At 39.4% G+C, this 13,665-nt stretch overlaps 1 protein-coding gene across 1 annotated transcript in view; it reads right to left on the reverse strand.

Annotated features, from left to right (window-relative positions):
• Nucleotides 1-13,665, reverse strand: part of LOC141165063 (uncharacterized) — a 123,342-nt gene that overhangs the window by 49,924 nt on the left and 59,753 nt on the right. Inside the window, exons 7-11 of the mRNA XM_073650709.1 lie at nucleotides 12,213-12,295; nucleotides 6,629-6,741; nucleotides 4,442-4,579; nucleotides 3,289-3,346; nucleotides 19-76 (exon numbers count right to left, since the gene is read on the reverse strand). Coding sequence (XP_073506810.1) covers nucleotides 19-76; nucleotides 3,289-3,346; nucleotides 4,442-4,579; nucleotides 6,629-6,741; nucleotides 12,213-12,295 — 450 coding nt within the window. The remainder of the gene's footprint in view (nucleotides 1-18; nucleotides 77-3,288; nucleotides 3,347-4,441; nucleotides 4,580-6,628; nucleotides 6,742-12,212; nucleotides 12,296-13,665) is intronic.

Raw genomic sequence — 13,665 nt, forward strand, 5'->3', positions numbered from 1 at the left:
GATAAGATGCATACTCACGGAAAAGCCTGTTTCTTCACATATTTTCTGACTTTCATACGACTTTTGAAAAGAAGATCTGTAATAAAAATAAACAAGGCATGATGTGTACAAGGGTAATGAATCAATCATTAGCAAATACAGATACCTAATTTATCAGACAACATGAAATAATATTATTTTTGCAATTAATGCAATACTGTACTTGTATTGTATGGATAAATTCTCATGTATACAGGAATCCATGTTTCCAACGCCCCAGGATATACTCTTTAGCTCTATGTTTGGCTATCAGATCCTTGCTAGTCTCTATTTACTAAACCCATCTTGACACCCTGGAAATGACAGGTAATGGATCCCTGCTGTGGCCAGTGATTGGATGAGCAGGCATTTCCTGTCATTTCTGGCGTGTTGAGACAGGACCAAGAAGTAGAGGCCAATGGTTCAGAGGTAATAGTGAGAACGGGAGCTGATACAGCTCATATACTGCTTGTCACCCCTCCCCCCGTACTCTGACAATCTATCCTTCCACTGTGTGACCTAATACTGCAAAACTTGAGCTCACCCATTTGGAGCACTTTTTATCTATATATTTTTTGAATAAACAAATTCCCGTCACAAGAGGTGTGGATACATCGTCACTGATGTTTTGGTGACTTCAGAGTGCATTGTCCTTCTCAAATTCCAGTGAATTGCTATCTTGCTGGGAACAGGGTTTTTATGCATCATTTCTCCTAAACGCAACAAATTCTGTGGGCTGCACACTCCCGACACGATGAGTCTAACCAGAAATTCTGCTACTGAGGGACTGAAAGAATTTGATCGTCATACTCCACGAGAAGGGACACACAACCGGGGCCTTCCAGACCCACCATTAGACTCTGGGAAACAAGACCAGGCACCCCCAGAGGAACAGATGGAGGCAGTCGAGCTGATTCCGAAACTGGTATCTGATAAACTCCTATCCGCTATTGCATCTAGTACTGCCTCCCTGACTGGGAAACTGGAAGAAGTCAAAATTGATGTGGGCCTACTCAGATATGATATGCAAAAGCTGGGATAGAGGGTGTCTGAGGTGGAGGATCGGGTATCGGCTCTAGATGACCTCACAGCAGGGATGCCCAATGCTATACAAGACCTCATTGGGAGAGCAGAGCTTTGGCGTCAAAAGGCAGATGACTTGGAGAATCAACTCTACAGCAACAATCTCGACATTATCAAACTTCCAGAGAGAGCAGAGGAACAGCAACCTAATGAATTTATTGATAAATGGCTCAAGAAATTATTTCCTGACGCACCCTTCTCCTTGGCGCTTGCTGTGGAACATGCTCATAGGATGCCTGCCAAACCCCCTCCTCCGAGGGCAACCCCCAGACCACTCTTGGCCAGACACCTAAATTGCCGGGACCGAGACACAGCACTCAACATGGCTGGATGTAAAGGAGATGGTATGAGTATAGGTATGGTAATTTAATTAAAGAAAAATGACTGCCAAAAGTTTTCCATATACTATTTATTGATCACAACATAGAGAGTAAATCATTGTTTAGAATACCATAACTTAGTATTTTGTAGCATAACCTCTTGCTTTAATTACTGCACCACACCGACGGGGCATTGAAGCCACTAGAGTATTCAAGACATCTTGAGGGATCTTGCTCCATTCCATTTGCAAATCTGCAAACTATTCGTATTTATTGCTATGGGTGCGGGCCCCAACTAGTCGCCCTAACTCATCCCAAAGGTGCTCTACAGGGTTTAAATCAGGTGATTGGCTTGGCCATTGCAACAGGCTAACATTTTTCTTTGCTAACCAATTTTTGAGTAAATTGGATGTGTGCTTAGGATCATTGTCTTACTGGAATTTCCATCCTCTGACTACTTTGGTGTTACCATGCGGTAGCATTACATTCTCCAGTATATCCTTGTACATGGTAGCATTCATATTTCCATCAATTCTATGCAGAGGGCCAATGCAGATGCAGAAAAGCAGCCCCAAACCATGACATTGCCACCACCATGTTTCACTGTAGGTGTTTGGTACCTTACATCATTATGTTTTCCAATTGGGCGGTATATATAGTGCTGCCATCACTACTAAACAGATTGCACTTGGATTCATCCGACCACAACACCTTAGACCAATCTGTCTCTTTCCATTGGCTGTGTTCTTTGGCAAACTCAAGTCGGACCTTCCGCTTCTTGCAGACATGATAGGCTTCTTGACTGGAACTCGTGCATTCAACCCTACTGCTCTTAGCCGTCACACCACAGTTTGGCAACTCACTTTGACCCCATATTCTTCGTTCATTTCGTGCAAAATCTGTACAGCACTTTTATGGACATCAGATACTGACTTTTTCTTAATAATGTGATCAACTCTGGAGGAAGTTTTCCATGGTCGTCCACTTCTAGGTTTGTCAGCTGTTGCATAACCTTCTTTTTCTTTCATTAATATACCTGACACTTGACACTGAGAACAGTTGAATTCCATAGCTACCTCTTTTTGGCTTTTGCCTGACTTCGCTCTCAGAATAATAAGCTTCCTGACATCTGGTGATAAATTTGGCTTTGTCTTTGCCCTGTTATAACCTAAAACCACACATATAAAAAAAAAAAATTAGGCAAAATTCGACTACCCATGACAAAATATGCAAAACATTTGGCCCAGCAAATGTTGAAAACTAACACATAAAGGGAGAAAACAATGTCAAACACAATTTTTGTCCTTATAACTGACAACTATTTGCTTCCGGTTTACTAAAATCATCAGGAAAATGGCATCACAACAACCAGACAGAAGTAATCACAGTTTTAAAAAAATGCAAAGCTTTTGGTTGCCACTGTAAGCACTTTTGTATACAGTTGATTTTTACAGGGGAGAAGACTTGAAAAAGGAACCCCAGAATCTGATTGTGTAAAGAAATTATTAAAGTGGCAAAAGTTACATGGTTACTGTTGCTTAGTGATCTGAAGATGGTGAACCCTAAAATGTATCATAATTTATTAGTAAATAAAGGGGTTGTGCCACAATTGCAATTTATCTCTTACCTTTACAATAGTGCCAGAAGTCTTTTAAAATAACAAATACAGTAAACAGAGAACTGTTAAGGTGCCATAATAAAGGTACATTATATACAGTACACTTCTGTTATAACACTGTCTCTGTACTTTACAGTGGAATAAGGCAGTGATCACAGGTTGTAGGGTTCTTGTTAGAATGTTCTTCTAATTGATTGTATAAAGTTACAGCATAAAAAATTAACAAGATTCACTTCCTCTATACCTTACCTAGGACATCCAGTATCACAGAATTGTGCAAGGTTTCCCAGAGTGTTCTTCCTGTTTCCTGGAAATACAATATATGGTATAGCAAAGGCAACTTTGTTATCAATGAAATACGGTATCATAATAACCAAAAAATACATCTTTATTACAAAGCATGAACTCAATGGCCATCATAGTATTAGACATTTAAAGGGGATGTTCAGGACTTTTATATTGATGACCAATTCTTAGGATACACAACAGAACCGGGAACAGATGATGGGTACCAGATGTCACATCCCCTCTGATCAGATATTGATGACCTACGCTAAGGATAAATGATTAATATAAAAGTCAACACCTTAACAGATAACCATTTGAGGCATGCTTTATAAGATCCCATATAAACTGAGCTCTTCTCTGCAAGAAGCATTGCACCTAACAAAGCTGGCATAGCAGCACAAGGATACTGTTCACACTGAGCAGCTCCATGCTAGGAAATGATGATCTCTATGTATTGACGTACATGCTCAGGTCATATCATATGCATGAGAAAAAAATCAAGTTTTTAGTACAGCAGTTTATGAACCATCACTGACTAGTAAAATACTCTTAGAAAGGTAAAGCTCGGCTAATGTTATTCAATAGTAGGCTTGTCATAGCTCATTAAAATAAAATAGAAAACAGTCTGATCCCTGCTGGCTCCTGGTACCGCTCTGCTGTGATCTCACCACAGGAATATTCTTTTACGAGTTATGGCTTTTGATTTTATATAAAACTATGACTGAGTAAAAACAATGCATTATAGTTAAAAGAAAACATTAATAAAATTAATACATGCAAAGAATTGAAAAAGACAAACCAAGTAATAAGACTTAATGCAAATGGTAAAATCTTCAGGATTTATTCTGTACATGTGTTATATTGAATACAATGTACAGGATTATTCTTATTTATGGATAAATATATGTTAAGTGGAGAATTCCACATCGGATAAAAAAAAGTTCTAATTCCTACATCAATGATCATGTGATTTTTTTTTTTTATTCTTTTATGCTATTGCGAAAATGAAAAATATGCTCATAAGTAGCCAAAATAAATTATTGGATGTTTGTTCATGGGTTCATCTGTGATTATATCTTTGGCTCAAAAATGTAAGTAAAAATCAATAGGATACCTCTTAGTTCTGCTGAGTATGCGGTCACAGCTCTACCATAATTTAGTCTTCTTTCCAGTCCAGACTTTGTAACATTTCTGGTCATACCATCAGCATGAAATGGTGCTTCATGCTGGTCTGGATTCTGATTTCTTGATACTGCATTAAATATAACATATTCCTTATAATTCTAACACCAATATAAAACCAAAGAATATATAGTATATACTGTACGTCTATAGAGAGATATGAGAAACAGAACAACCCTCCTTGATGGTAATCATAGGGGTTTGAAAATGGTGAAAATATTATCCACTCCAAATAGAACATCTTTTATTGTTAGAAATATTTTTTTAAAAAAACACATAAAACAGTACAAAGCAAGGTTGCCTACACAAGTAGAACACTAGGTAGAAGCTTCATAACAGCCACATGACAGAATTCAAATAATATATATTGAGACCACAATGCCGCCAAGCAGTATTTGTAAAAGGCCAATTTTTAGCTGCACAAAATATGGCAAATTAGTAATGTGGATAGTATGATTTCAATAAATGTCATGAACCAAAATGAAGAGAAAAATGTAGGTTATCACAACATCTAATTAGTTCTGGTAAATAACATCAACAAATCAGACTAATGGTAATGCCCACAGTAGACGTATCATTATGAACAAAAATACATGGGCCCGAAGAAAATATAATATAAGGTCCTGTAATAGAACAATTACGATCCAGAAATAGCATCATGTGATGATAGAGATATAAAATACAAGAGATAGAAGCTATATTGTACAAAAGGAGCAACACAGCTGAGGAAGCCGAGTGAAACGCGCGTCGGGGCTGCGGACATCACTGGGTAGGCTTATCCCTTACAGGTGTGCATGGTCTATTGATCACCATGGTATTGTTTGCATTTACCTATTGGGGGTTTTTGAACTTATCTATAGTTATGAATTATTCAGTACCTTAGTATTTTCTACTTTTATGTATTATAGTCTCATAGGTGTGTACCTTGTTGCTCCTTTTGTACAATATAGCTTCTATCTCTTGTATTTTATATCTCTATCATCACATGATGCTGTTCCTGAATGGTAATTGTTCTATTACAGGACCTTATATTATATTTTCTTTTATTAGGCCCATGTATTTTTCTTCATAATGATACGCCTACTGTGGGCATTACCATTAGTCTGATTTGTTGATGTTATTTACCAGACTTATTTTGATATTGATATATTTTTCTCTACATTTTGGCTCATTTATTGAAAACATACTTTCCACATTACTGATGTGCCGTATTTTGCGCAGCTACAAATTGGCTTCAAATTGGGCAGTTACAAATACCGCTTGGCGGCATTGTGGTTTCATTATATATTATTTGAATTCTGTGTTCTCCTTGAGTAGGCAACCTTGCTTTTTACTGTTTGTTTTTGTGTTTTTTTTTATATCTCTAATAATAAACGATGTTTTTATATGGAGTGCATAGTATTTGCACCATTTTCAAACCAATTTAATTACCGTCAAGGAGGATTTTTCTGTTTCTCATATTGCAATGGGTGCATTCCATGTTTCTATAGGTCGATGTAAGGATCGCATTAAGTCTATAGAGAGATAGTTTATATACATAGATGTGTATGTCAAAATTATGTTTTACAATGCTGATGGTTAGGTGCAGTCATCTCCCAACACAGGAATGGGGCATAAGCTACACATCTGGCCGTATTGGCTTTGGTTTTAGAACTCTTCACTACTGATCCAGCATTGCTGATTCTATAAATAATAAAAGAATTGTGGCTCAGTGGTTAGCACTGTAGCCCCTTGCAGCGCTGGGGTCCTGGGTTCAAATCCCACCAGGGACAACAGCCGACTGAGAGTCGAAAGAGATGTCGATTGTGCATGTCCGATTACGGACTGCTGATCCCATTGTTCTTCCTGAGAACCCACCGGCTAGTGTGTCAGTCAGCAGCTTTCTCATAGAGAACGCTGGAGCTTTTGGCTGAATAAGCGCTCCTATGTAGGAGAGGAGAGACGGCTGTTGGCTGAACCATCGGCCAAAGCATTGTTTGTCTGACAGCCATCTAATGTGTATGGCCTCTCTTAGAATGCCATCAATCTGTATCAATGAGCATATTGTGACAATGAGGACCCATGTATCTAATAAACATGGTGGATTCAGGTCTGATATTTTTCCGCAGTACACACTTACCAGGTGCTGAAGATGCTCTTTGTAAATGGAAAGAAAAACCTTGTGCCGTGGAGCAAGCAGAAGGCAGCCGGACAGAGATCACAGTGTGAGGAACATTTAGCGACCAAAGCAGACTAGAAACAAAAAAAATGTAAGTTCGTCAACCTCTCGCAAAAGATGCTAAAAGTAACATCTTACTTCTAGATGGTAATTAAGAAAATGCATATCCTTGCAATGCAAATTCTGGTTGAGTAGACTAGCTGAGAAAAGCACAATGGCAGAAAGCACAGAACAAACAATTTATATTGCTGTCATTAAGGAGATGTCACGGTCTTATAATTAGCTGAGAAAAGAATATGCTGTGTATCAAAAAGTTATAAAATGGCCCATAGAAATCCCATGAAAAGTTTGTGTAAATGTTCCACATCTCTACAAATAGGCACAGTAAGACACTGTGTATTTAAGAAAAGAACATTTTTCTGTGTGACCAAGAATAAACATTTTACCTCCAATAGACTTACATATTCTGTATGCCAATATATATTCTTTAATGCTATTTCTATTAATTTGTCTGTGACTTTAGGTACCACCAGCAAATAAGTAGAAGAAGGAAGGTATGTTCTCCAACCATTGTTTTTCATATGTTTTTGCTGAAGAATGAGAGGGAACATGTGGAGAAAGCTACCGGCTGGTGCAGGAGTAAGCTGCACCTATTGGACTAATATTTGTGCATCCTACTTGTCATGCTGCAATATTTGGATTTGACATGACTTTGACTTTGTCAGATTTCAATAATAATTGGTGATAATTGGTGCGTTTGGACATCTGTATTAAAGGGCTTCTCCATTACAAGTCAACCACTCCTTAATAAATTCATTGCCACATGGAAAATATAAATAGTGTATAGCCATCCTCCCACAATGGCACCATTCCAATGATGTCAGCATTATTGTTCCCAGAGGGTGACTGACACTATTGTGTCACAAGACCACTGCAGCAAATCAGCGGTCACTAATGTGTCCCCCCATTTCCATATAGATTGTAAGCTTGTAACTGCTGAAATGTGATACATTGTATTGTTTTTATTGACTGTATATGTCCCTGCTTAATTGTAAAGTTCTACGGAATATGTTGGCGCTATATAAATAAAAAATTATTATTAATGTCACATCACCCAACAGGGAATAGCAACATCACTGGGATGACGCAACTGTGAGAGGTGAGCATACATTGTTTTTATTTTCCGTGGAGCACAAAATTGTTTAAGCTTAGGTTGTCCAACAGTGGACAACCCCATTTAACTTGTTTTTCATCCCTATGCATGTCTATATTAGATCTGCATCTTTATATCAGGTCTGTTCTTTAAGGCTGTTCCCACATGTAGTGTTTTTTTTACATCAGAAATCTGCAGCAAAATTGATCTCTGGCAGGAAATCAGCTGCGTCAAAAACGCAGGTTTTGCTGCGCTTTTTGATGCTTTTTTTTGTGCATTTTCAGAGTTTTTTACAGTATTTATGCATGTACATAAAGTTCTGTGAAAAAAAAGAACCCCATTCTATTTTGCCATCAAAAATGCTGCAAAAATGTACCTGCAATTTTTGGTGCATTTTTTCAGCGTTTTTTTCACCACCCATTACTTCCTAGGAGTGAAAAAACGCTGAAAAAACCCTGAAAGAAGTGACATGCTCTATTTTTTAAAAACCCAACCAAGGCACAAAATACGCAGCAAAAAAAAAACAAGATGTGTGAACAGAGAATCCTGGTTTCTCATAGACTTTGCTGGTACTGCAAAACGCAGCTGAAAATTTGCATAAAAATCTGCAGCAAAATACACTGAAAAACCCAACGTGTGTAAACATAGCCTTATCCTTACTATATACTTATAATATATGTATTTGCTATCCATTTTAATAGAAGAAAAAACATGCTCCTTTTGTTTTCTTCCTGTTTTTATTATTTAGAATTTTAATTTATTAACAGAACTAAATTGTATGCTTTATGTGATTCATTTCCAAATCTGGATTAACACTGGTAAAAACCTGGAATCTTGGCAGTGGGCACCAGCTGTACACTGACTGGATTTGGCAATCTGCAGTCATATAGAGTGACTGCAGAAATATATGGGGAATCTGGAAATCCCCTTTAAGTTTGCTGATAGCACTGAATTATTCAGCTTCATTTCATAGGAAATAGATAACAGAGGAGAACTAAAAGATTTCTGGAAATCAACATGCCTGTATTCTGTATTATAATAAAATATACAAAATATACACTTTCCTTCCTTGTGCTTCTACTGCACATGAGAGATGTGAGACCAATGAAGGGAAAAGGAAAAATTCTCTTTATTTTCCAATAACTATGACCTAGCAGGCAACCTTCACGGTGTCAAAGTTCTTCTGAATGCAGCTGCACAGAAGCAGCCGCACCGCAAAACTATACAGAAAAGATGTGAAATTCATTTGCTGTTTTTATGTGTTTTGATGCATGACGATACCACAAAATGTACCGAGCGAGAACAGCAATCTGAACGATTGTGAGTGACTTTAGATCCCCTGCTGAAGATGGTGGTAGATATTGAGCACAATATGTAGTTAAAAATATGTTGTAAAATCTTGGATTTGAGAGTAGTTTTTTTTAATATTTAACAAAATAAAAAGTGGTGTGATCACATAAGTGATTAGCATTAATTTAGTGTATTATATATAATTCATAGAGTAATATGTACTGTGCCCAGTACCCTGTGGCTCATTGATATATTACAGTATCCTGTGACATAAATGATGTTGGCTAAATGAATTTAATATTTCCTTCTTTTTTTTCATTGGAGCGCACAAAGCTTCAAAGCTAGTGTAACACCCGTTCTGTATCATTTAAATTTTAATGACAGAAATTATTCTCTTTATATACTTTTATTCCAGAGGAACAGCAATCTTCATCGTTTAACCCCTGTACAGGGATCTGGTCTTACAACAGGGTCTACTGGATCGTCTCAACAGAAAGGCTGCTGGCCGGAGGAGCAAACCGGGGGCAAGAGAATAAATCATGTAGCCGGGTCAGCACTAGGAGGTTGGCGAAGGGACAAAATCATAAAGGAGAACAGTCAACAGACAAGCTGAGGCAAAAATCAGAAGGGTCCACTGGGAATATAAGCATGGCACACAGAAGGCTAGTCAGATTATAACTGGCAGTGGACAGCACGATTTCAGGTGATTAAATAGCTTGCAGCCCCACCCAGGCTACACAGCAGGGCACAAATAAAGGCAGAAATTTACTCTTGACCTCCCAGTCCAGAACTACAATTCCCAGAGGACGTAGAACTAGCATTGTCACCGCAGCGAGAGCACAGCGCTGCCCAGCAACAGAAGCAGGGACAGGAAGGGCTGGCACAGATACAGATGGCACACACATACACACAAACCTCTCCTTATCCACAGCATACTGTAATGAATTTAAAGAAGCAGCTGACTGTACTGTACATGGAGCTTAATTAAACTAAAGACAATCAGTGAGAATCAGTATTGTGTATTCAATTCAACCTTCAAATTTAACATTTCAGTCCTATAGTCAAAATAAGTACTGTAATTATATGGTACAAGAAAGATGGTAAATCGGTGCTGCCACTGTTTAAATGACAATGGCACTTTCACATCTTTCTTGTATCGTATACTTAAAAACGCTTGTTTGGTGAAATATCTGAAACTCTTCCAGAGACAGAACGACATGTCAGGAAAATCTAGGCATTAGCAGTCACTGCTGTTCCTCCTAGCTTATAAAAGAGTTAGATATGCTTTCAAACAATACTAAAAAGGTGGGCACCTCCTTAGTGGGTACTTCTGTATACTGCTGTATCGATACGTATTACACGAGGCACTAATGTTATATGCTATACAGTCAAAATATGTAAAAACTATTCGGCTCACTTAAAGGGACTGTCAGCACTGAATGATTGTTCAAACTAAGTCCCACTGCTGGGAGCTTCACAGCGGGGCTAATGATTTAAATACACCTTCCCAACTGCATGTTTTGCCTCAATTTCCCCCCCACTTCTTTGATTGACAGCTCTGGCTTCATAGGGTAAGAGAAGGTTAGAGATAGATAGAAACCAAGCAGGTGGTAAGGTGTATATAAATGATTGGCCTCGCCATGGTGCATCAAGCACCTGTAATTGATTTGAACAGTAATTCTGTGCTGACAAAGTCCCTTTAAGACATCTATCATGGATAGTCTTTGTGCTAATTACTCCAATTAATAGGTCTCAGGAAATGCTTTGTTTTTCACCCTAAGGCTTAGTGTCCACGATGCAGAAATGAAGCAGAAATTTTCCTGAGCATTTCTGCATCTCCTTGGCAGAAAAACGCATAAGTTTTTTACATGCGTTTTTGACGCGCATTTGACACGTATTTGCATGCGTACTTGCCATGCGTTTTTCCAATGCATTGTATAGGCAAATACGCATGCAGAAACGCACAAGAATTGGTCATGTCCGTATTTTTTCTGCGAGTAAAATCTGCGCAGAAAAAAATACGGACCATGTGCACAGAACTTGCAGAATGTCATAGGAAGTCATGGGATAAGGTATGCAATGCGTTTCTGGAGCGTTTACGCGCTGCAAATATGTACCAAAATCCGCACCAAAAACGCATCGTGGGCACACAGCCTTAAGGCATGGCAAATACGCATGTAAATACGTGTCAAATACGCATCAAGAACGCATGTAAAAAACGCCTGCGTTTTTCTGCCAAGGAGATGCAGAAATGCTCAGGAAAATTTCTGCTTCATTTCCGCATTGTGTGCACTAAGCCTTAAACCTCTTTGCCTCGAAGGCCCCTGGATTGTGTCCACAGAGTAGCTGCTAGAGCAATTTGGTAGTAGACTAGTCGTACAGCCATGTTAGGACCTTGGACCCTGGGTCACCATGAAAAGGGTATAATCAGCATGGAGGGACATAGTCAAGTGGATAGTTTGGATCAGAACCATAAGGAAGACGTTGGTGGCAGAATCATTAGGCAAATAAAAGGTTATTTATCTATTATGCTTTGCTTCTATAGCTCCATCATATTCCTCAGCATTTTACATACATTATCATCACTGTCCCCATTTGGGGTCACAATCTAAATTCCCTATAAGATGTCTTTGGAATGTAGGGGGAAAACTAAGCACCCAGAGGACATCCACGCAAACACGGGAAGAACATACAAACTCCTTGCAGATGTTGTCCTTGGTGGGATTTAAACCTTGGACCGCTGCAAAGCAACAGTGCTAACCACTGAGCCAACATTCTGCTAAATCAGTGGAGGGTCATCAACAGATAGCAATCTGAAGATCAGAAAGAAGGGGTAATGAATACAAGCAGGGTCAAGGAATAACGTCAGGAAATTGATATAGAATACCAAAATCAATAGGAAAACATAAAGCTGCAAGGGACTAAGTGAAGAGCTGAGATTTTAATAGGGCACACTGATTGATCTACGAATTCTATTTTGTAGTTGGTTTGCTGGCTGGCCCATGCCAGTGCCACCAAGACAGAGAGGTGGTGCCTGACAATGGAGTCAGAGGGCACATGAGTGGGGCTACATGAGCATGTCACAAAAGTGAAATTACTTACTTATTGTAGAATGCAGATATTTCAGAGCTATTGAAATCCTTTACATCTAAAAATCGGATTGACGAGTGGTTGATTTGAAGGGCCTGTAATAACAAATAATAATATGCTACGTAATTGTGCCACAAACATTATTACCTGCTAAGACATTCTTCAGAATACTACTTGAATGCATTATGATAATTACACTGAATTTAACATTATAAAATATGGTGACAAAAATGTAAGTATAGTTATAAAACACCAAATTGTTACCCCTACACACAACTTCACCACATTAGAAAAAAAATCCAACTATCCTCCACCAATATACACTGTTCAAAAAAATAAAGGGAACACTCAAATAACACATCCTACATCTGAATGAATTAAATATTCTCATTGAAAACTTTGTTTTCTACAAAGTTGAATATGCTGACAACAAAATCACACGAAAATCATCAATGGAAATCAAATTTATTAATCAATGGAGGCCTGGATTTGGAGTCACCCCCAAAATTAAAGTGGTAAAACACACTACAGGCTGATCCAACTTTAATGTAATGTCCTTAAAACAAGTCAAAATGAGGCTCAGTATTGTGTGTGGCCTCCACGTGCCTGTATGACCTCCCTACAATGCCTGGGCATGCTCCTGATGAGGTTGCAGATGGTCTCCTGTGGGATCTCCTCCCAGACCTGGACTAAAGCATCCGCCAACTCCTGGACAGTCTGTGGTGCAACGTGACGTTGGTGGATGGAGCGAGACATGATGTCCCAGATGTGCTCAATCGGATTCAGGTCTGGGGAATGGGTGGGCCAGTCCATAGCTTCAATGCCTTCATCTTGCAGGAACTGCTGACACACTCCAGCCACATGAGGTCTGGCATTGTCCTGCATTAGGAGGAACCCAGGGCCAACCGCACCAGAATATGGTCTCACAAGGGGTCTGAGGATCTCATCTCAGTACCTAATAGCAGTCAAGCTACCTCTGGCGAGCACATGGAGGGCTGTGCGGCCCTCCAAACAAATGCTACCCCACACCATTACTGACGCACTGCCAAACCGGTCATTCTGAAGGATGTTGCAGGTAGCAGGTCGCTCTCCACAGCGTCTCCAGACTCTGTCACGTCTGTCATATGTGCTCAGTGTGAACCTGCTTTCATCTGTGAAGAGCACAGGGCACCAGTGGCGACTTTGCCAATCCTGGTGTTCAGTGGCAAATGCCAAGCATCCTGCACGGTGTTGGGCTGTGAGCACAACCCCCATCTGTAGATGTCGGGCCCTCATACCACCCTCATGGAGTCGGATTCTAACCGTTTGTGCAGATACATGCACATTTGTGGCCTTCTGGAGGTCATTTTGCAGGGCTCTGGCAGTGCTCCTCCTGTTCCTCCTTGTACAAAGGCAGAGGTAGCAGTCCTGCTGCTGGGTTGTTGCCTTCCTACGGCCCCCTCCACGTCTCCTGGTGTACTGGCCT

The sequence above is a fragment of the Phyllobates terribilis genome, unplaced genomic scaffold (assembly GCF_046119375.1).
Source record: "Phyllobates terribilis strain yellow unplaced genomic scaffold, ASM4611937v1 Scaffold_11__3_contigs__length_659146591, whole genome shotgun sequence".
Lineage (NCBI taxonomy): Eukaryota > Metazoa > Chordata > Amphibia > Anura > Dendrobatidae > Phyllobates > Phyllobates terribilis.